At 61.8% G+C, this 24,522-nt stretch overlaps 1 protein-coding gene across 1 annotated transcript in view; it reads right to left on the bottom strand.

Moving 5' to 3' along the window:
- The window catches only part of ITPK1 (inositol-tetrakisphosphate 1-kinase), an 83,789-nt gene that overhangs the window by 40,183 nt on the left and 19,084 nt on the right, over positions 1–24,522 (bottom strand). Inside the window, 1 exon segment of the mRNA XM_056133519.1 lies at positions 23,991–24,015. Within this exon segment, the coding sequence (XP_055989494.1) occupies positions 23,991–24,015 (25 nt within the window).

Below are 24,522 nucleotides of genomic sequence, written 5' to 3'. Positions count from 1 at the left end.
TTAAATGTCTATAATGAGCTCCAACAAACTAAGAAAAGACAAAAAAAAATAAAAAATAATGAGTACAATGTCTGTTCAGACCTAGGGGAATGAGTAACGGCAACTCCAGGACCCGCAGGAGAGCTCAGCGGGCACAGACCCGGGGCCAAGCCCTGCACAGTGACCAGAGGACTGCGGGGAACAACCCCCAGCAGAGAGCCAGGAATGACCCGAGTACCCCTGGGTAACCCCCAAATAAACATAGACCCCCAAGGTCCCAGAACGGCTATGTTCTCAGCCAAGCTAGTGGGGGTCTAGAGCAGCCTGGGGGAGCACCGCTCCGGGGGTCTCAAGCCCGCCGGGGTGGGGAGGGGGAGGCCCTACCCCCAGGGTGTGTGTGCAGAGCCAAGCTAAGAGCAGGGTCGGAGCCACACTGACCGCGGAGGGCCCAGGCGGGGGGCAAGGGGAGGCGGCACAGGGACCAGAGCTCCCCGACAGAGCGCCAGCCCCGGGCTCCTGGCAGGTGCCACTGTCCACCCCAGCCGGCTGTGGGCTGCGGGCTCCCTTGCACTGGCTCCCCCATCTCCCAGGCCACCCAGAGGCGTCAAGAGGCAGCGCGGCTGACCTAGATCCCAACTGCCACCCCCACCCCCCTGCTTGGCAAACAGCAGGGAGAGAACAGCACCCCAGGGCACAGGACAAACATCACGACTTGGCAGAAACTCTCCAGAAAATGTGTGAGAATGGAAAGAGGCGCCATGTATCCTTTTTTGAAAAATTTTTTTTTATTTTTTTGCTTTTCGGGTTACACCCGGCGATGCCCAGGGGTTCCTCCTGGCTCTGCACTCGGGAATTACTCCTGGCGGTGCTCAGGGGACCATATGGGATGCCGGGGATCGAACCCGGGTCAGCCACGGGCAAGGCAAACGCCCTCCCCGCTGAGCTATCACTCCAGCCCCAGCCATGTATCCTGTTTGACAGCTCGAGAAAAGCAATCCTGTCCCTGCTTCTGTCTCTGAGAGAGGACGACGGCTTTGTCTCACATACACACACTTCTTTACTGGGATCGTTTCTCTAGACCCTGGTGTCTGAGCACAACCAAGTGCAGTGTCAAGAGTACCTGCTTCGTGTGGCTGTCTTGGTCACTCACCATACAGCCGCTAGCCATCCATCACCCACCCACCCACTCTCTAGTCCCTATCCATGCATCCACCCACCCACCATACAGCTACTATTCATCCATCAATCCATCCCCCACCCCCTCTCCATACAGCCGTTATCCATCCATCCATCATCCATTCATTCACTACAGCCGCTATCCATCCATCCATCCACCCATCCACCCACTCATCCATACAGCCACTATTCAACTGTCCATCCATCTTCCCACCCATCCGTCTCTCCAACCAGTCACCCATACACCCGCTTTCCATCTATCCATTCAAGTCCCCATCTCCCCGGCCGGCCATCTATCCTCCGTCACCCACTCATCTGTCCACACTCATTCACCCATCCACCCACCATCCATCCGCTGCCCACCCATCCCCTACACACCTCTCCGCATCCACGTACTCCTCCATCCATCCACTCCTCGGTTACCCACTCACCTGTCTATCACCCGTCTACCCACCCTCCACTATCATCCGTTCACCCACTCACTCGTCTACTCAGCTGCCTTACGTCCGGTCCAGTAGTCACTCTGAGGGAATACTCTGTGTCTGGCACTGCTGAGACCAAGACAGCCCACGTCCCTGTTCCCAGGACCCCACACTCTAGAGGAGGAAGTGAGGCAATAAATGCGACCATTCCAGATCCTTCCAACAACCAAGTGGGAAAATGCAGATAAAATCGGTGTGAAAAGCAAAATTGTCAGAAAAGGCTTGCTATGAATTCTCTCTCTCTCTCTCTCTCTCTCTCTCTCTCACACACACACACACACACACACACACACACAACCCTAGCACCTCAGAATGCAATCCTACCTAAAATGGGGTCACTGAGTAAGTGAAGAGTTAGGATGAGACCAGAACCCAACATGACTGACGTCCTCACGAGGACTCTGGGTATCCCCCATGAGCACACAACATACACACACACAGACACAGACACAGACACAGACACACACACACACACACACACACACACACACACAGAGTCCTGAGTCAAAAGGCAGGCTGCACACCAGAAAGGGGGGGGGGGGGGGGGCTGGGGGAGAAATACTCTCTCCAGGCCTCAGGAGGAAGCCTGCCCTTGACCTCACCTTGACCTCTGGGCCTGACCTTGACCTCGGGTCTCAGAGCCTGGCTGGCCCCTCCACCTGCTGACTCTTCACAGGCCACAGCAAGGAAGGGTCACTGGGGCTCCAGGTGAGGACCCCAAGGTGGGCAGGGGGATGAGCGCCGGCAACCAGGAGGGCAGGCGAGGGCACAGGAATGGGCAGGTCATGCGCTGGGCCAGGACGGAGTGCCAGGGGCTCCCCGCGGTGAGTAAGGAATGGCTGAAGCTCTCGCTCCCCAGAGAGTGGACAGCTGAGAGGCACTGCCCGGGCGACACACAAGCTTACAGCCCCCGCCTCTGCAGCCCAGCCCGTCCCTGGTCTCCCAGAGCTCAGCCCGGAGGGGTCCCCCCAGCTGGGGTCTCCACATCTGCTCCCAGACCCTGCTCCAGCTTCACCCCAGCCAGGCCCCGGTTCCCGGCCAGGACGGGCGTCTTCTGACAACAGCGAACAAGCCTCAATCTCCGCTTCCCCCCACCCCCCACCCAAAGGGCATCAGGCAGCTCGGGTCACAGGGTAAAGGATTCACCGGGGCCGGGTACATTTTCGGTGCATCTCAGGAACGCCAGTTCCCACGATGTCCCCGATTCCCAGCCAGATGTCTGCAAAGGCCCACACGGCCCACGAGTGGCCGAGCAGTGCCCTCCCTCTGTTTATCCGTTTCCAGGCCAAAGTGCGCATTCCCAGGGGGCACTCTGCCAGGCAGGGATTTGCTGACATGTTAATGAAGCAGCATTTTTTTAAAAATTTAATTTAAATACTCAAAAACAGCACAGCTCAGTACTCTAAACCGCTTGCAAAGGTGCTGGGCGGTATCAAGCCAAGTGGACAGGTCATCGGCCGGAACCCTCTTGACCTGTTCTGGGGAAACAGGCCAAGCACAAGCACGCACGTCCAAACCCGACTGCATCGCCCCCGAGCTCCCGGCAACGCCGCTGCTGTGGGCAGAGTCTCACGCCAGGACGCAGCCGCGGACCAGCCTGCAAGAGCGTCTGATCCGTGATGTGGGGCCACCACGTGGGGTCGGCTGTGCTTGGGGGTTGGGGGGAGCAACACGCAACACAAGGGAGCCCCTGGCCACAGGGAGATAACAAGAGCAGGGAACATACACACACACACACACACACACAGACACATACAGATATACACACAGATGCGCACACACACAGTTCCCAGCAGCCACACACACAATACACAGACACACACACAAACACACACACAGGACAGACACAAGACACACAACCCACACACAGTTCCCAGCAGCCCCACCCCCACAGACTCCCCAGCCCTGGACAGCAGGGTGCCAGGCAGGTGTGGGACACGGGGTGTGTGTATGTGTGTGGGGGGGGGGGGATACGGGGGGTGCTCCCCCCAGGAAACTGAAGGGAGGGAAGAGGCGGAGGCAGCCAGTCAGGCCCGAGACCCTGGGGTACACATTCCTGGGGCCCACTGGCACCGAGTCATGAGGACATGAAGGGGGACTGTGGCCATGTGGCGGGCTGGGCTGAGAGGTGGCCAGGAGGGCTCTCAGGAGGCACCAAGGGAGAGAAAGATCTAGAACAGGATGGGGAGGGGAGGCAAGCCAGTGGCTGGGGACGGGCCAGCCAGAGTGGACGGCGGGTGAGGCCTGGGAGAGGGGGAGGCTGGCCGGCCGCTGAGAGCCAGAGGGAGAAGGAAGCCACCGATGCCCCAGGAGCATGGACTCCGGAGATGCCCTGCCACAGCAACCAGGGGTTCCTAAGGCAACCCCCTCCCTCCCTCAGGAGCAGAGGAAGGTTCTGGAAAACCCACAGCAGCCAACCAAAGGCAGCGTCCGTCCAGGCGCTCTGTGGGACGCAGAGCCCTTTTGCTTCTGACCCAGAAAATCTTCCTACCCCGGGAGTGTCCCAGGCCTCACTCCCGGGGCCCATTCACACTGGACTGAGTGCTTTTCCAGAACCTTCCACAGAGACTGGAAGTGCCAAGTAGCTCCTGGCATGTGTCCCATGCCTGGGTCCTAGCACATCTCAGTCACCAGGTGCCCCTGGGGCCCTGGACCCACCCTCAGGTGGACGTGCCCTCACCCTCCTTGCTACCACCCAGAGCCTCAGCAAGGTGTCGGGTCCCCTTGCCCAGCCCCACCAATCACATCCCCAAGGCCCTGCACCGGGTAGCGGGTGGCGGTGGGAGGCCGGGTCGCAGCCCTCTTGGGAATATTTCAGACACTGAGTGACCATTGGGCAGGAAAGCAGGCCCTGTCCACTTGCACGGCTCCCCTCGACTGCTGGGGAACCAGGCAGCCCAGAACAGGTCTCCTGGCCAGGGAGGACCCCGTGGGGCTCCCTCTTCTCGGGTGCACCTCACCCAGGAGGGCTGTTTTGAGACACCCATAGATAGGGCCAGGTGCAGGGAGGCGGGGAGCATCCAGGCTCTTGCACCCCCCATCAGAATCCCAGCTCTGGGGCAGACCCTAGCAGGTCACCCCTAACCTCCCCATATCCCGCCATGGCAGGGGATGGCCGCACAGGTACTCCAACCACAACAAAGCCCCCCTCCATCACAACCACAGAAGGGGGGATATATACGGATGTAGTTAAGGGGGGGCCCAGTGCCCAGGGCCAGGGTGTGCCCACGCCCAGGGTCAGCTGCACCAGGTCTGAGCATGCCTGGGATCAGTTTCACCCAGGTCTGCCCACACCTGGCATCTGCCCACACACAGGATCTTGTCCCCACTCAGGGTCTGTCCACGTCTGGCATCTGTCTGTCCACATCTGGGGTCGGTCCATGCCCAACATCTGTCCATGCCCGGGGTCTGTCCACACCCGGGTTTCTAGCCATGTTCAAGGTCCGCTGCCCCAGGTCGTCCTGTCCCTGGGGTCTGTCGCACCCGGGCTCGCCCATGCTCAGGGACTGTCCACACCCACCAGCCTGGGGTGGGCTGACCCAGTCCACCCGCGCCAGTTCCCATGGAGATGCTGCTGCGTGTCCAGCTGCAGGAAGCGCCCGGTCCTCGGGTGGCCACCTCTGGATGGCTCTGACCTGCCCTCTGCTCCCGGCATGCCATCAGGCCAGCAAGACCCCTCATTCCCCCACAATGCCTGCAGTGGAGGGCTTGTCCCCCGGCTGCGTTGTCATCAGTGGAGCAGTGTCCTGCTGACCGCTCCCCACCATGCCACTGGAGCCCCCTAAGGGGCCACCCTCGGGGTCCCACTCTGCCTCCCAGTTCAGCTCCCCTGGGACCGCACACAGCCCTGGCACCAACTGAGGGGGACCAGGTTCCTTCACCTCCCCGGCAGGGCCTGTACCCCCATTTCCGCCCCACCCCTTCCTCAGAAGGCGCCCTGCTCCCTGGGAGAGGCGGGTCCAGGTGGCCTGGCCCCAGGCCGTCATGGATGGTGGCCCGGTCGCCCAGGGCAGCTGCGAGCCCTTCAGCCATTCAGCAAAGTCCAGTTCCGTGAAGGTAAAAGCACCATTGTCTGAGGGCCACTCCTGCCTCTGTCTCGGGGTCACTCCTGGCAGGGCTGGCCACGGGCAAGACCAGCACTCCCTCACACGGCCAGCACACCCTCCGGCCCCACGCAGAGAGCACGAGAAAGGGGCAGGGCCGGGGCCAAGCGAAAGGTAGCCCCGACATCCCACCAGGAGGGATTCCGGAGTGCAGAGCCAGGAGGGAACCCCAAGCATTGCTGGACGTGGGCCCCCTCAAACAAAGTGAAAGGTTCGCACAGCGGCAGGCTCTCGGTCCCTCTACAAACTCCGCACAAGGACAGCAGGTTTGCCTCCTTTTAAACAGAGCGGAGAATCGAGGCTGAGGATCCTGGCGAAAGTGCAGGGGGCACCCGGGGCCCAGCATTGGGGGACGCCCCCTCACTCCAGCACAGGCGACCACAAGCCCATCTGGGGCTGCTGGAGGTCTGGCCGGGGGCACCCGGTGCAGATACATGCTTGTCGCCTCGGGTTGCTGCCTCCCCCTGGCCCGGCCCGGGCAGCACCTACCCCCTAGCTCAGAGCAGGACCCCTTGCCTCACCTCCCTGAGTCACATCAGAGTTGGGGGCGGGCAGGGGAATCTTGCACAACTGCCCGCAACCAGGCTCAGAGCAGGAGCCTGCCAGAGTCACCCCACTCGCCAAGGCAGTGCCCGTGGGGGGCACAGCCAGCACTTACAAGGTCCTCACCTCTGCTGGGGGCTGACAGGACAGGCACTGTCCCTCCCCCCCACCCCACCACGCCGTGCTCGACTCCACACCAAGAGCCCATGGGCGGACACAACTGCCACATTTCATCAAGAAAACCCAGGGTCAGGCACGCGGCAGGCAAGGTCAGAGTGAGGCTGGCGCCAGGCCAGTCTGCAGGTGAATGCGTGCATGGACGCATGGGTGCAGGAGGGATCAACCCATGCATGGGTGGATGGGTGGGTGGACAGACAGAAGGACGGACGGACAGACGGACGGACGGACGGATGGGTAGGTGGATGAATCAATCGATCAATCGTTGGATGGATGGGTGGGTGGTTGGAGAGATGGACGGATAGACAGGTGGATGCATGGACGGATGGGATGATGGATGGGATGGACAAACAGGTGGATGAATGGATGGGTGGATGGGTGCTTGGGTGGGTGAGTGGGATGACAGATGGGTAGGTGGGGGAGTGGACAGGTGGGTGGGCGGCTGGCTGGACGGGTGAATCGGTGGATCCCTGCACGCATGCATGGTAAGTGGATGATGGACTGATCGATCGTTGGATAGACAGAAAAATGCGTGACTGGATGGGTGGGTGGGTAGGTGAATGGATGAATGGATGGATGGGTGGATGGCAGGCATGACGGAAGGGATGGACGGATGGACAAACAGGTAGATGGATGGATGGGGGGGATAGAAGGGTGGGTGAGATGTTAAGATGGGTAGGTGGGTGAGTGGACGGATGGGCGGACGGCTGGTTGGACAGATGGGTGGGTGTGGGTGTGTGTGGGGGTGGAGAGATGAATGGATGACCAGATGGGTGCCAGGGTTTAAACCTGGGTCAGCCGTGTGGAAGGCAGGCACCGTACCCCCTCACGCTACATCTCCGTCCGGCTCTACCCATTTTGTTTAAAGTTCTCCCTGTCCTGACCACCAGTTCGGGGGCCATACCTGGCAGTGCTAGGAGCTTATTCCTGGCTCTGTGCTCAGGGGTCACTCCCTACAAGACTTGGGGAACCATCTGGGGAACTGGGGGGTTCGAACCTGGGCCACATGTGCTCTGGCCCCTAAGACACCTTTCTTAGAGGTGAATCCTGACAGTGTTCAGTGCTACTTCCAGCTCTGTTCTCAGGGATCACCCCGAGTGTCAGGGAGACCCCGAGAAGCACAGGGAGAGAACCTGGCCTGGCCACGTGCAAGACAAATGCCTTAACCCCTGCAGCGGCTCCCCATTAAGGTCACTTTTATATGACACTGAAGAAAGGACATTAAGGCCTCTGAGTGGTCACTCCACCCAAGGGCAATGCTCGGGGTCTCAGAGCAGCATCCAGGATGCAACTGGGGTCTGACCATGTTCTCCTACACCGCTGCCCGGAAGTTGTAAAAAATCCCCTAGAGTGGACACTGGTCAGAGAAGCACAAAGCCACCCATGCCCAGCAATGGCCCCTGGACCCCACATGGCCCTCACTGCTGGGCTGCTGGAAAGCGCTGGGACTGTCGGGGTTCACTGAACCCCACTGGGCAGGGCGGCACTGGCCAAGGGTGTCCTCCAGTCCCACCTGCTCTGAGGTGCAGATGGACAGGGCGCGGCCACTCAGGGCCGCGAGGGCATTTCTGCACCTTGGCCTGGGCCCAGCTGCTCCTCCGGGAAATGGGGGGGGCGGGTAGGGAGAGGTGGGTAGCCAGGCAGAAGGTTCAGGATGTTGGGGGCAGGAACAGGAGGTGGCAGCGGGCAGGAAGGGAGGGCCACCTCCCACGTTAATAGAAACTGGGTTCGACCCCTCCCTTCAAACGGGCACCGAGTCCAAACTCCACCTCGAGAGGCACCCCAGGTGGGGCCAAGGGGCAGGGCACGCACACCCACACCCAGGAATGCCCCGGCCCACCGTGCTGACCAGGACTGGCCACTGGCATCCAGGAGTGGACGACCCGAGACTGGGAGGCCAGCTCGCATCCCGCGTGTGTGTGAGTGCATGCGTGTGTGTGTGTGTGTGTGTGTGTGTGTGTGTGTGTGTTGGAGAGAGGGGCAGCATGAACACAGACAGGCCAAAGGACTAGAAAGGCAAGGGGAAGAAGACCGGCAGGAGGCGCTCTGCTGGCCCGACCTAAAGCAGAAAGTCCTGGAAACAAGTAGGGATGGGGAGGAAGGGGCGGGTCCATCCTATCTACCCCCTGTAACACACATGCACACGCACATGCACACACACACACACACACACGTTAGCCCCAGGCCATTCCTACCAACACCCTCCAACACACGCCATGTATACACGTGTACACACACACACAAACACACAAAGATATACATGCTCACGTACACACACTGGCCCCAGGCCATTCCTACCTACCCCCTCCAACACATGCACGCTCGCGTGCGTGCGCGCACACACACACACACACACACACAGACACACACACACCCATGTCCCTCCGGGAAATTCCACAGGAAGCTGACAGGGGAAATGCCAATCTGCCAATCTGCCCCCCCAACCCCCCACCCCACCCCGGGCAGAGCAAAGTCTGCCCAAGCGAAGGTGCGCCCCGGTTCCACAGGGCTGGGAGGAAGAGACACTTATCTGCAGCTGATAAAGGGGGCTCGGGGCGGGGCCGGCACCCCGGTCGGCAGCTCCTGACATCAGCTCCCCGGCCCTGCCCGCTCCCCACCCCGTGCCCCTGGGTTCAACTTTGCTCCTCAGACACCGGCTGCCTCCAAGTCCACTGTCGGGAGCCACCCCCACCCGGGCCCTGTGAGGAGGCCCTCTCCCCCCCCCTCCGCCCACTGCTGTCACCCTAAAACCCACCGAGGGCCCCTCTCTGGCCTGCCCCCTGCAGGATATTAACCCAACGAGGGCGAGTGAAGGACAAGGGCAGAGTCGGCCCAGTGGGGACTCAGAGTGGCAAGGGCCGGCGGGGGCCAGCACGCGGGGACACTGGGGACAGCGCCATGTAAGTGGGACCCGAGGCAGGTGACACCCACCCTGAAGAACCAAGCCCAGGAGGCAGCGACAGGACAGCGCAGAGGGCTGCGCTGCCATTGCACGGGCCAATCCGTGTGAGCTCGGAGCTCTGTCGGGTGTGGCCCACCTCCCACCACCCCAAAAAAGGACCAAGTCCAGGGGATGAAGATCCTTGGCCTCACAGCAGCCTCCGGGTGTGGACACGGCCAGGGTAGAGGCAAGCCCAAGACGCGGACCTGGACCATGGGCGGGTGACAGCAGCCCTTCTGGGGGCGTTCAGAGGCCCGAGGGGGGACGCTAACCTGTCAGGGCGCAGAGACCAGTGTCCACGGCACCCAGGCAGTTCAGAAGGAAGAATCAGGACGATACACAAGGCGCAGCCGGGCTGAGCACAGGAGGCAGGGAAGGGCGGGGAAGAGCGGGTCCCACCCTGCCAGCTCCCCCAGGAAGATCCCAGGCTGTGAGACCCCGCCCCCTAGACACTGGGCCTCGTCTTCGTACCCCCCGCCATGGGCTGCCCCGAGAGTCCGACCCCCAGCCAGGCCTCTGGGGACAGACCCACAAGCACAGGCCGGCTGTGAGGGCTCAGCCCCCCACACCTCGGGCCTCCCACCACTAGGGGCCACATGGGGCCACCTTTGCATGCAGGTCCCGAGGGACCCCCACACAGACCCCGCGGCCAGAAGCCCACAGCATGTCCCCAAACAGGAGCTTTTCCGCACGTCACCAAGAGGAAGGGTGAGCCCCAGTGCAACTCTCGGAACCACAGTGCAATGCCCAGAACCACAGTACACAGCCCGGAACCGCAGTGCAGTGCCCAGAACTATAGTGCAGAGCCTGGAATCACAGTACAGTGCCCAGAATCACGATGCAGGGCCCGGAACCACAGTGCAGAGCCTGGAACCACAGTGCAGTGCCCAGAACCACAGTATATAGTGCCCGGAATCACAACGTAGGGCCCAGAACCACAGTGCAGTGCCCGGAACCACTAGGCAGAGAAGCACAGAACCATAATAAGGAGCACAAAACAGCGCTGGGGGGCCCAGAACCACGATATGGGGCCCAGAACCGCAATACAGGACCTGGAACTGGGATATAGGATCTGGAACCGAGATACAGGACCCAGAACCTTGAAGCAGGGCCCGGAACCACCCTGCCTCTGACTCACACTCCTCACGGCATCAAACTCACTTCGGAGCCTGGTTTGGGCGAAGCCTAAGGGCCCCTGGGCCAGAGACTTGCTACACGCCCCCCCGATCCCCCCTCCTAATGGATGTGCTAGGGCCCTGAGCCACGCTGACTCCCCCCAGGACCCCCCTGCCGGGGCCCCCAGCTCTTCCCCCATCACTACAGCAAATCGAGCTCAGCACCCAGGACTTCAGACAAGCGCCGGTTGGCCTGCTGCCCGCTCGTGCTCAGGAGGAACGTGGCCACCCGCCCCCCCCCCCCACCGCCAGCTCCGTTCTGTTGAGAAGGAAACCGAGAGGGTGGGGGCGGGGGCGCACAGGGACCCCAATCTGTCCCAGAGGGCCTCCTCCCGGGGACAGGGGACAAGGCAAGACGGGGTGGCCGGGGTGGAAGCACTCCCACTCGTCCTGGCTCTGGGCATCTCCTGCCTCCTCGTTATTCGTCCAGCAACAAAACCCAGTGACGCCTCAAAGTACCATGATAAGGTGACGCCCTGGGGCTGCACCCCCACGGACGCCCCGGACAGTGGGACCCCCCTTACCCCCAAAGGATGGGTGGGGGCAACGACACTGTGATCAGTCCCGGGGACAGGGACCCCCAAGGCCGCCGGGCTGAGCCCTGGCCTCCTCAAGCCCTCCCTTGAGTGGGTGAGATGGAAACGCAGAGAAAGGCTGACCCGGGAGGACAGGAACCAAGGGAACTGCTGGCCCGGCCCCCAACACAGCCCCTTTGAGAACTTCCCTTCCCTGCTCCCACTGCTCCGTCCAGGGCCTGGGTCCGGCTTGGCCGAGCAATTAGAAACGACAAGCCCCACCCCCATGACGGGGGCCGAGATTCAAGCCGCCCCCCAAACTCCTGCCCGCTCCAGCCTCAGCCCTGCGACGGGGCCCACGTCCCTACAGAGGGCACCGCATTCACGCGTCCCACGGGGAAGAGAAGCTCAGAGACCACCGGGGACACAGGGGCGCCCCCAAGGCTGGGAGAGGCCCAGAGCCCTAGGGACCCCCAAGTCCCCAACTCCAGAGCCCAGAACCAAGAACGATGCCCCAGGTCAGGGCACAGAGGGGCCACTGGCAGGACATCTGCCCCGTTCTTCCTGTCCCCAAGCTGGCAGTGCCACGTGGCCCAGGGGTCCGTCGGCCCACCCATTACACCCCCGCCCCTAGTTCTGTCTATCCAAGGAATCAAAGCCGCCAAGTGGGGCCACCACCCCAAGACTTCCGGTCACTTCCAGGCTATTATGAAGCTAGTGGCTCAGAGACCGCGTAAGGGTTGGGGCTCCGGCCTCACGGGCTCCGTGTCTCTGATGGGGTCCTGGGGTGCCCCCCGGAGCAGCACTGCATCCCCCAACCTTCCCGCTGAACTCACAGCCCACTGGGCTGAGAAGAGCCAGGAGCCAAGGAAAGTCTGAGCACTGCTGGGGGGGGGGGGGCACCCCCATTCCCCAAACACACACTGAAGAATAAATGCGGAGGGAAGAAACTGGGGCTTGGGCCATCTTGTCTCTGGGGGGCCACCCTCCCCCCCCAAAAAAAACACACAAGAAAGAGTTGAACACAGGAATGAAGCTTCTTGGGCCATCCTGTCTCTGGGAACCTGGGGTCTGTCTTTCGCCTCAGGTCTGGGGGCGTCTGCGGGGGCCTCGGTGATGCGTCCTCCCACCCCTCAGGGACAGGGCCAGGCCTCTCCAGGTCAGACACTGCCCATGGGAGCCAGAGTCCGGGTTCTGCCCTACCTGGCTCAGCACTGATCCCATGGGCACAGGACGCCCTGAGGCTGCCATTTCTGGTCTGGGGGGATCATTCGGGGGGAGTTGGGGTCCATGCACTGCCAGGGACAGAGCCCAGGACTCCTGTACATCAGGATGACCATAACCCAGCCCAGAGACAGGACAGTCGGGAGCCCGGAGCCCGCCGTGGGGAAACTGAGGGGAGAGGGAGGGGAACTGCACAGAAACTAAGCCAGACTTGGCCAGGGAAGGCAGAGAGGGCTTCTCGGAGGCGGTGTCCTGGGCACTGCATCACCCACAAGGTCTCAAGCCGCCTAGAGAGGTGGCTGGAGGATGGTGAAGGTAGACCTTGCAAAGAGGGGCTGAGGGGCTTGGGGATGTACAGACCAAACCCGATAGGGAGGGAGACGGAGCCACCGGGCCAAGGCACATGTCCTGGGGGGGGTCCCCAAAAGCTCGGAGTGGAGGGTTGCAGGTGGGAGGGGAGGCCGCTGACCCGCAGACTTGACCCAGCTCCCCAGGCCCGACCCCAGGGCCGGTGGGTACGGAGGGGAAGGGTCCCACCACCACGCAACCACCAAAACCAGCCCTGGCCGAGTGCTGCGGTCCGACTCCAGAACCTTCCAGAGCCCGGGAGCCTGGCCCGGCCGGGGCCTCCCCAGCCCCAGGCGCCCGCGTTGCCGTGACAACAGGCCACAAACAGGGACGCCCGGGCCTCCGCGCCATAAACAACCCTGACAGATTCAATAAATATGGATGTACTACAGCAATTTGCGGGGAATTTATGAGAAATTAAAGACTGGCCTTGGACGATAAACATCCCATTTCAGAATCTGCCCCACTTCAAGTTAAATAAACCGCGGGCGAGCATTTTTCCAGCGTGACGCTGCAGGCCCGCGCTGGCCCGTGCCAGGAACGCCCGGGACCCCAAGGCCACAGGCTGGTCCCCAGGGAGCTCAGCCTCGGCATGGCCCTCCCGGGGCACCTGTGTGGCCTGCCGGTTCCCACCCTGGGACCTGAGGCTCCGGGAGGGGAGCACGGGAGCAGGAGGAGGGGGCAGGGGCAGGCAGGATGTAGCCAGGCCAGCACCAGTCCCAGGTGCACATCTGTGAGCCCCGGTGGGCACCAGCGAGAACTCCGCCTGGCCTGGGTGGGCACACAGCCTCAGTCACAAGCCCCCCGGGGACCCGAGTCGGCCCCACCCCGCGGCCACGGCCAGACTCTGGGAATCTGGCCCCTCGGGAGCCGTTGGGGGCTTCTTCTTCATTCAAAGGAATCCCCACATCCTCTTCCCCACCACCCGGCCCCGGGGGCAGGAGGGCACCAACCACTCCTCCACCAGGCCGCCTTGACAGCCGTGGCGGCCTCCCACACCCCGTCAGCACCCCTGAGAGGCAGAGTGCCCCCCAATACACATATATACTCACACACACACGTACTCACACACACACTCTTGCACACACACTCATGCACACACACACTAAAACTCGCACTCACATACACACACGCACACACACACATACTCATGTTCACACACACATACACTCACGCACACGCACACACATGCACACACACACACATTCTCTCACATGCACACACATACACACACACATACACTCACACTCGAGCAAGCAGAGACTAGAGGAGACCGGACACCCCCTTCCCCAGCCCAATCTCGCCCCCACCCCCCACACCTGCACCCCCACCAGGAGCCCCAGGTGGACAGCACGGGCTTTCCCAGTCAGTGCCTGGGCCCAGGGTCCAGCCCCAGTGGTGGACAGCGGAGCGCGGGCCGTGAGTCAAGAGCAAGGGAGACAGAGGTAGACACCATGTTCACGCGTCGGGAGGCCCCAGGCACAGTCCTCCACGGCCAAACCCTGCCCCCCACACAGCCTTCTGTTCCGGGGGTAGAGGGCGGAACTGGGGCCACACTGGGAGGTCCTTGGGGGCCACGCCTCGCCCTGTGCGCAGAGGACCACTGGGGCGGGCCACCCCCTCACGCCAGGCAGGTCGCCGAACCCCTGCGGGACCACCTGTCCTACAGCACACGGGGCCCAGAGAGACCAGCGCAGCTGGGGGGGGGGGGGGCGGCTTTTAGCAGGAGGCCCAGTGCAGAGGCAGCCAGCACAATGACCAGTCACCAGAGCCACCCGCACACGCCACCAGGGGAAGGAACAATAATACCTGAGGTTTGTTTGTAACACATCCCCGGAGCGGCATACGCCAGCCGGCCCCAGGACAGGAAGCTGCTAGCCACAGCGCAGGGTGGGGCGGGGCCCCCCGAGCAGGGGCCACCTCACCAGGGAACGGGGTGCTGGGAACAGACTGCGGGCACCGGACAGCAGCCGCGATGACATAGGGTGTGCACCTCCGGGGTGGGAGGACGGCCCCAGCCCCCGCACAGCTAGGCGAGGACCCCGGGCACCCTGGCTGGGCAGTGGCTCCCGTCCCCACCAGACCGAGGAGGCCCCCATCAGATTCAGAGGCTGAGGGGCCCTGGCCCCCGCCGCACGTCCCGTCCATCCGCCCCGTCCCAAGGGCCTCCTCTGCCCTCCCAGCTTCGGGGAACCCGTCGAAAGGCTATGAATGACTTAAGTCCACTGTCAGGCTCTGCAACTAAAGCAGCCTGGGCCGGGAGAGGGGGGGTCCAGCTGGCCTCCAGGCCACGCACCAGAGTCGGGGAACCCCTCCACAAGGTCCTTCCGCCCCCCACCCCCACCCTGGCCTCAGGCTGCTCCCTCAGGAGTCCAACTGCCCCGGGCGCCTACTGGACAAGCCTCAGAGAGGTTCTGCCACTTGCCTGGGGTTGCACAGCTTCAGAGAGGCCGCTGCACCCTCAGGTCGGGGAGGGGCCCCCTGGCTTCCCACAGCGGCGGCAGCCCCCAGCCCCAGCCCAGCCCCGCTGCTCACTGGCTGGGGGGAACCAAGCCCAGCACCTAGCAACACCCTAGCAGGTAAGGTAGGTGTGTGTGTGTGTGTGTGTGTGTGTGTGTGTGTGTGTGTGTGTGCGCGCGCGCGCTCTCTACCTGGGCTGGTTCCCAGAAACAAACTGAAGACCCCAGAGCACCAGGCGGCTGTGGGAGTGGGGTGGGGTGGGGGGAGAGGCCGCGTGCCCATCTGGACCCGTCCCCAGTGACTTCCATGGAAGCTGAATGCGGCCGGCTCCAGCGCCAAGTCCGTGGCTGGGAGCGCCTTATACGGTCAGCTCGGGCCAGCTCGGGCCGCTGGAGGGGGTGGCAGGGACTGGAGATCGCCAGACAGAGATGGGCGGGGGGGGAGGGGAGGGCTGCAGGGGTCCCCAGGGAGTTCCTGGGGCTGGGGGGCAGGAAGGAGGGAGGAGAGGCCGAGACAGAGACAGAGGGAGAGGAGGGCGACCGTCTGTGAGAGGGGCCCCTGGGGACTCCCGCAGATGGCGAGCGGGCACCCAGGGGCCCCAGCCCAGGGCCAGCGCCCCCCCCCCCCACTAATCCCTTTCCCTTCTCACAGGAGACCCAGCAAGATGCAGAAATGGAGAAAATCATCCCAAGTCTCCCCCCGCCCTCCCCGCCCCAAACGTGGCAGCCGGGCAGACGCAGCCAGGCTTGGACACCCTGAGCTGGGCACTGCTGGGTCAGAGGGCAGCTCCACGCTCCCCGGCCCAAATGGACGCAGTCACGTGGGCCCCTTCCTGGCCACCTCCCGTCCCCCGCGCTGGGGGCAGCAGAGCTCTGGGTTCCGGTCCCGGCTTCTCCCACAGCGAGCGCACTCCCCTTGGGGGTGTCCGGCTGGACAACACGGGTGGGGGGGCGCCTGGACCACACCCTGTCGTGCCTCGGGGGTCCCACCACACCCCCCACGCTCGGCCCGGGGAACTGCCTCCTGTGGGACGAAACCACGGGGTCCACCCCTGCCATGCACACGCGCGCTGCAGGACGCAGAGCCGAGGCACTGCCCACCTGCAGCGAGGCAGGGAGGAGGCAGGTGAGGCCCGTCCCCGTCCCACCTGCCCCTGCCGCATGCAGCGTCCTCCCTTCCTCGCCTTCTCCTCAGGCCTCTCCGTCGGGCAGAGAGAGAGCGGCACGCACACCCACCGCCAGCGCGCGAGGAATGCCCCCAGACACCCATGGAAGCCACCCGATTTTTTTCCCCTGAAAGGGCCAACTGTCTAAAAAAGCGGGCACAGCACGAAGGACCAGGAAAACGGTCCCCAGATACCACGCGTGTGTCTTTCTGACCTCCCGGGACAGTTCTACGCGACGTGTCAGGCCCTGGCTGGCCAAGGGATGCCAAGCCCAGCTTCCGGCCCAGCCTTTCCACCCGACTGATCGCTCTGGATAAGGAACGGCTGTCCTGGGCCACCTGGCCAAGCCACTACAGGCTCATGTCCCCACCTCCAAAATCCTTCCAAGGGAGGAAGTCGAGGGGGGGAGGGACACATCGGCTCCGCCCACCCCCCACCCCACCCCCCCACACACACCTGCACAGGTAAACCCGGGGCCAGCAGCTAAGCGGGCCGACTGGCGGGAGAGGCAGCGTTTCTAGTGAGCTGCGTCTGCCAAAGTTCACTGTGTCCCTCTGATCTCAGAGTTCTCGGTAATGCGCACCTAGAGGCCAGAACCACAGCGGGCTGGCCAAGGCCCCAGGAAGAGAAGGAGGTCCAGACCCGGAAGAGCTTACGAAGCTGGGGGGGAAGGGGGGGCGTTCCTGGGTGCAGGGTTACACCATGAATGCTGGTGCCCAGGTGCTACTGGTTACAGGTCAGGAAGAGGAGCAGGGCCAGGGGCCTCCAGGTGGCTGGGCGCAGAGTCTGGGGGACAGCAGGCAGGGCCAGGCTCCCTGGCACAGGAAGGGGTCCGAGGAAGGGGGTGACCGCCCTGCCCCCGTGTCCTGTCTGGGCGGCAGAGGGGCCCCCGAGGGAGCTGAAGCTAGTGCCAGGGCCGGCCCCGGGTGTCCCAAGCGAGGAGAGGTCCCCACTCACCCCCGCTGAGCCGTCAGACCTCGAAGCCTTGGGAGACCCCCGTCCAGGGGGTCTTGACACGAAGCCAGAAGAACCAAGAACCGCATCACAGACGCTCGCGGCCAGGCAGGGGGGCTGGTCACGGGGACAGCCGGACAGCAGGGGACGCCCACCGCCCTGGGGATGGTCACTCCCAGGGCACCGCGGACAGATCCAGCCAAGGCTCGGCACCCTCCAAAGGCATGGCCCGGCGGGACTCCCGCCGCGTGGGACCAAGAGAGGATTTTTAAGGAAAAGACAGTCAATGGGGCGCAGGGAGACAGCTCAGTGGGAGACCACCAGACTGGCTCAGGGGTCCTGATCCCCCCTCCCATCCCCACCGCCACCCCTGGGCTGGGCCCTGTTTTTAAACAGAGAGCGAGGGGTGGAGGCACGGGCCTCGCACATGGCCAGCCTCAGCTCAACTGTGGGGACTGAGCCCCGAGCCGAGAGCCAGGGCTGAGCCCCGCGGACCACGGGGTTTAGCACTGCACTGCACTGTCCTCCCGTTGTTCATTGATTTGCTCAAGCGGGCCCAGTAACGTCTCCATTTTGAGACTTGTGTTACTTTGTTTGGCATATCGAATACATCACAGGTAGCTTGCCAGGCTTTGTCGGGAGGGTGAGATACTCTCGGTAGCTTGCCGGGATCTCCAAGAGGAGCAGAGGAATCGAACCAGCTCAGCCGAGCCAGCGGTGCACAAGGCAGACGTCCTCCCCGCTGTGCTATTGCTCCAGTCCCAAAATATGTTTTACATTTTAAATTTTAATAAGACATGAGCCAGGGACTGGAGCGATAACACAGCGGGGAGGACGTTTGCCTTGCACACGGCCAACCTGGGTTCAATTCCTAGCATCCCATAGGGTCCTCGGAGCACCGCCAGGAGTAATCCCTGAGTGCAGAGCCGGGAGTCAGCCCTGAGCAATCACCGGGTGGGACCCCAAACCAAAACCAAAAAAAAAAAAAAAAAATCAGGCATGAGCCAGGGAGACAGTTCAAGGGGCTGGAGCATAGGCCCTGCACACGGCGGCCTGGGTCGGACCCTGCACCAGAGAAGCAGAAGTACAAGAGGAAAAAGGCACAAGGAGAACAAGCCCCAAGTCCTCGGCTTTACGGCCTGGCTGTCCACGGTCTCTCCAACAGGCCTCAGTGGACAGGAAAGGCCCAGTGGGTGAATTTCCGGCAGGTCGGAGCCCCCGGCCTCCCCGGGTCCCCTGAGCACCCCGGGGTAGGTCCGTTCCCCTGGGGAGGGCAGATCTGGGGCACACAGCCTGGGACGGGAGCTGACCTCGGGGCCCACACAGGAGCGTGTGAGCAGGGAGGGAGGCGGCGTCTCAAGAAAGGTGCCAGGGCTCCTGGCCTGGCCCGGGCTCCGAGCACAGCCCATCTCCCAGTGCCCCGGGCCTTCCCGGTCGTGCACGGCACCATCTGCGACCAGGCAGGCCCGCGCCCCCAGCACAGAGCGGCACCAGGGGCGGGACGGAGCTTCTCAGCTGTCGGCCAGGCCCTGCTCAGCTGGGAACCGAGATGGGGGTCTCGGCCCGGCTCCAGGCAGGGTCACTGCCACGCCGATAGCCGCCCAGGACCACTGACCGCGGCTACTCCTGAACAGTGGGAACTTGGCGGCCGGCTCGCCAGGAGGGTCTTTCCAGCCAGCTCACTCTCGCCCCATCCCCGCCTGGAGGAGGAGGTCAGCTGGGAGCCCCCGCCCCCGAACCCGAGCTTCTGGGGCTCTGTGCCCCGCTCTCTCGGCTCCCAAGAAGCCACACACACACACCCCCCACTGCGAACCACAGGGGGGGGGGCCCGAAGGCCCGAGCGCTGCGCCCACTCGATGCTATTCTTGCCGAACAACCTCAAGAATAAAAATAAAGCGGACAGAACTGAAAGCGACGGTCGTGCCCAGCGCTGGCGTCACGGGCGCCGGTTCCCACGCTGCCTGGGAGTCGCTGCAACAGCAACGGGAGAAGAGCTGGTGTGAGCAGACCCCCGGCGACCCGGCGTGAGCAGAGCCCGGCGGAGGCCTCCCCGCTCTACCCCTGGCACCATCTGCACAGGGAGACGCGACGAGGGCTGTGTCTGCACCTCAGTCTCCACGCAACACACGTCCTTAGGAAATGCCCAAGGACGAGAACCATTTTCTGTGTTTTGGAGATTAAACAAAACAAAACAACAACAACTACAAAAAAAAAAACCCTGCATTTCAGATTGCACAAAAATGAAGCCAAACCGTGACATTAAGGACCCCCGAAATCAAAAGAGATAGAATCCCAAAAGTGGTACGGGGGGCGGGGGGGGGGAATCCAGCTAAGACAAAGGATGGTTTCCCAGCCGCGCCATGTCACCTACAGCCACAGCCCAGGCCCCATCCCAGAAGCATGGCTGCTCATACAAAGAGAAGCAAACTCACTCCAGAAGTGCCAATTCGGTCCTCCCGGGGGTGAGTCCCTAGCGATGCCGGTCTGAAAGCAGTCACCTGAGTCCACCAAACCCCAGAATGCCCTGACAAGGACCCGGGGCCCAGGCAGGTGGCAGGCATGTCCCCAACCCACATGGCCCAGCTGAGAGAGGTCTTCACAGTCGCAGAGAAAGAGGCCACTGTCCCTAGCTGAAGTAAGCATACCAGTGGACGGAGAAGAAACTGGCATACAGGTGCCTGCAGGCCATCACCACTATGACAGGTAGCCACAACCAGCACAGCCTGACAGGAGTCTACAATCATCACAACCTGACAGGAGTCTACACCCATCATAACCTGACAGGAGTCTATACCCATCACAACCTGACAGGAGTCTACACCCCTCACCAACCTGACAAGTCTACAATCATCACAACCTGACAGGATTCTACACCCATCACCAACCTGACAGGAGTCTACACCCATCACAACCTGACAAGTCTACAATCATCACAACCTGACAGGAGTCTACACCCATCACCAACCTGACAAGTCTACAATCATCACAACCTGACAAGTCTACAATCATCATCACCAAGACAGGAGTCTATACCCATCACAACCTGACAGGAATCTATACCCATCACCAACCTGACAGGAGTCTACAATCATCACAACTTGGCAGGCATCTATACCCATCACAACCTGACAGAAGCTCCACAATCATCACCGAAATCTACAATCATCACAACCTGACAGGAGCCTGCAGCCATCACCACCTGATAAGAGTCTATAACCTCACAATCTGTCAGACTACAACCATCATGCCCATGCCAGGTGTCTACAATCATCACTGATCAACAGAGGCCGAGAGGCCATCAGCAGCCTAACAGGCACCCCTCAGGACACAGGCAGCAATGGTGGAGGAGGGGTCTGTCCCTTTCCCCTTGCCCTCGAACCCGAGTCCCAGCATAGCCCGGGTAGACACTGCCCTGGCATCCAGAACGGGAGTTCACAGGGCTGCACACCCAGGACAGTGAAGGGCAGGTTCTCCTCAGCTTTCATCATTCTTGGTCTAAAAAACCACAAAGGGCCACGGAGACACTGCCACAGCCGCCCTTCTGGGTTTGATGGAAACGGTGGCCAGGGTCCGGGGGACCCCGGCGCAGGGCCCCTAATGCCGGAGAGTCCGGCCGCGCCATCCACCCGCCCCAGCGTTCCCCGCCTCACAGCCCGGTTCTGAGAAGTAAACGGAGGAACGGATAATGTCCCACAGTGCTGACCTCAAAACCAAACCCCAAGAATAAATGTTTAAGTCCACTTATCTATTTGCACATTTCCAAGCTGACACCTAAAATTTCTCATGGTATGTTTAAAACCTTGTGGAGGATGTAATTTCTGAGACTTCATAAATATTAACATTTCAGAAGAAAACTGTTACTGTTTCTCTTTCAAATGGGTCCAACGGAATCTAAATCCCCAGTCCTTGAGATCCGCAACCATCCATCTTACAATTACACAATTAAAACTCCTTGAGGAGTCGGAGCCGGAGCCCGGCTGCTCGGGCCAAGCCCGCTCCTGGCCTGGCGCACGGAGCTGCCCCGCCTGGCGTGGGCTACGTCCAAAGGACTTTTATTGATGACTCCGTTATCCTCCACGGCAAAAAAATATTTTTTTTCATGTTCTTTTGGATTTCACATGACCATAAAGCTTTCCATGTCAAACTTTTTTTTCTCCAAGATGGATTATGACAATTAATTAAATGCACGTGGTTGACCAAGATGACACATTACCAATTTAAGTAAGAATATAACTAAGGTCTCAGAAGTCCATCTGAGAAGGAAGAAAGAAAAAAAAAACACATCTCAGAAGGGCTGAATGGGATTTTTAAAAAGTATCTTGGGGCTGGAGGGATAGCACAGCGAGTAGGGCATTTGCCTTGCACACGGCCGACCTGGGTTCGATCCCCAGCATCCCATATGGTACCCCGAGCACCGCCAGGAGTAATTCCTGAGCGCAGAACCAGGAGTAACCCCTGAGCATCACCTGGTGTGACACAAAAAGTAAAAAAAAAAAAAAAAAAAAAGTATCTCATGCATCCACGTATATTGCTAGACTGATCAAGAGTTGCCCAAATTATCTGAAGATATGAAATATGAAATAATGAAAATGAAATAACCTATAAAATGATACGTTCTGCCTCCACTTTGCGACCTGTCTCTAACAGGGGCCACTGGGCAGGAGTGCCGGCCCAGTCCTGCCGTGTCCAGTCCTCCAGGGGCGCCCAGCTGGCCTGCGACGCTGTCCCCCATGCTCTCTCCCCCTGGCCTCTCCATTTTGCAACTGTCATAGTCCCAAGCGCAGAACTCACTGCTGCAGGTGAGTGGCGAGACAGGTAAGAGCATCTTCCCACAGCAGATTCTGCGTTCCTGCAGCACGGGGACCCGAACCCACAGGAGGATGGAGGCCGACAGAGCACGGCTGGGAGGGAGCTCCCCGCCACGAGCCAAGCGGTGACCAAGCAGGGGGTCTCACACCAGGACCTGAGCTGCTGGGGATGGGGTGGGGGTCCCTGAGCACGCCTGAGGGGAGGCACAACCACCCCCCCGAGTATTCCAGAGACGGGAGACCGAGGACCCGGGGTACCCTGCAGGAGCAGGGCCGCGGGGTGGGGGGGAGAGGGCACAGCCAGGTGGTTCCTCTCAGGCCCGGCTGACATGGGAGCCAGCGCGCGGGCAGATGGAGCATCTCTCCACCCGGGCACCCCATAAATGTCAAAACTTCCCCGTGTTCCTGCTGTTCCTCAGCAGCCGACGGGCGCGGGTTCCCGAGTGGGAGCTGGGACCGGAAGCCTCAGATCCCACACGGCCTGGCGCGCCCTGGGCTCCGAACCTGGGTGCCGCTTGCAGGGGGACCAATGAGCAGACACCGAACGCCCACCGGGTGGCACTGGGACCCCAGGTCCTCCCTGCCCGTCCCCCGCCCCGTGGCACTGGGTGGCAGCACCCCGGGAAGTACCCTCCAGAGCCCACCCCCAACGTCTACAAACCCCAGACCCAGCCCCCCAGCCCCTGGGCTTGTGCCAAGGCCCTTTCTCTGCTCCTTGGAACTGCACGTTCTCTGAAGCAGCCCTCAAGAAACCAGGTGGGGTGCAGGGGGAGAGATTTTTTTTTGTTTCTTTGGGGGCCACACCCGGCAGTGCTCAGGGCTGACTCCTGGCTCTGAGCTCAGGAATCACTCCCGGTGGGGCTCAGGGGGCCGTAGGGGGTGCCAGGGCAAGCACCACTGACCCCAGCTAGAAGACTATTTTCAGATGCCAGCGTGGGAAGGACCCGGGGGGGCTTCCCTGGGCCCCAGACGCAGCCCCCTCCTGAGGTCACCGAGTATGGCCCACCAGACTTGAGGAGGAGGGAGAACTAGAGGAGGGAAGAGGAGGGAATCGGAGGGAGGGGTCCTCACCGCGGCTACTGGCCCCTGCGCCCACCATCCGCCCAGGCAGCCCCAGAAGCTGCCAGCCCGCCCCCTCCGGCCATGGGGGTGGCACCCCCCCGTGCCACAGTCTGGGATCCCCTGGGAGAGGAAGGGGGGTGCCGAACCCCTCAAGCACTGTGGGGGAGCAGGTGGGCTCAGGACCTCTGACTGGGTCGCAGCAGGGAGTCCCCAGGGGTGCAGAAAGTGATCAAAGGCGGGAACCTCACAATGCCGGACACACACCCCCCATCAGCCCTCCAGTGTCCCCCTGTGGGGGGGGGGGAAGCAGAGAAATGAGGTGTCCTGTGATTCTGAGTAAAAGTAGCCGCTGCATATGAGAAGCTTCCAGAAACCCTTCCACCCTCCCTCCAGACCAAAGAGTGCTGCTGCTGCGGGTCAAGTTCAGGCGGGGAGGGAGGTCCGCAAGCCACCTCCCCTCCCCCAGTCAGTCCCTGCCTCTCCCTCGTCCACCTACCCCTTCCCTTCCCCACCCCTCCCCCTCCCCATCCCTCCTCCCCCACCACTTCCCCTCCTTCACCCCTCCCTCTCACCTTCCCTCTCCCTCCACCTTCTCTCTTCATTTTCATCTTTGTCCCTCCTCCCGGTCCCCCACTTTTCAGGCCTTTCCCAGCCCCTCACACCGAGGGGAGAAGGCGCAGGTGACAGTGGCCAGCAGGTGGCCGTCTGGGCAGGACCCACACAGGAGAGCGGGGAGCAGCCCTGGGGGGCTTCCAGGTGAGCCCTGTGGCCCCCCACCCACACACTCAGCAGCTCTCGGCACCAGCACCCCAGGCCCGTCCCGACCCCCAGGAGTCAGGGCAGTTATGGGGAGAGGCCCCGACACGGGCAGCACTCACCTGCACGACTTCGATTCCACGCTTCCTGTGGAGAGAAACAGAGAAGACCAAGGTTACTCCAGCAGACAGCACGCATCCTTCCAGAACATTCTCTGGGCTCAGGCAGGCTCCCCAGAATAGCTTTTTAAACAGTGGGGTGGTGGGGGGGTTATGGCTGCCTGGCTTCCCCAGCTGCCTTCAGGCTGAGATAGACCCCAAGGACCCCAGGCCCTTTGCCCCTCCAATGGCGGGACAGGCTGTCGGCTCCCGAGCACTGACTGGGGAGTGAGCGCCAAGTCCAGATCCCACACACACACAGACACATGACACACAGACACACACGGGAACACAGACACACACACGGACACATCCGCAGACACAGACACACACGGGAACACACAGGCACACACACGGGAGCATACAGACACCACACAGACACAGACACACAGGAACACGCACAGACACGTTAACAGGCATACAGACACACAGGCACACAGACAGACAGACACACACACACACACACACACACACTCTCTCTCTCAGCATCAGGGAG

This window comes from Sorex fumeus, unplaced genomic scaffold (assembly GCF_029834395.1).
Source record: "Sorex fumeus unplaced genomic scaffold, SorFum_2.1 ptg000098l, whole genome shotgun sequence".
Lineage (NCBI taxonomy): Eukaryota > Metazoa > Chordata > Mammalia > Eulipotyphla > Soricidae > Sorex > Sorex fumeus.
Note: the sequence above shows the minus strand (reverse complement) of the source record. Positions and strands in the feature narration are given on the sequence as shown.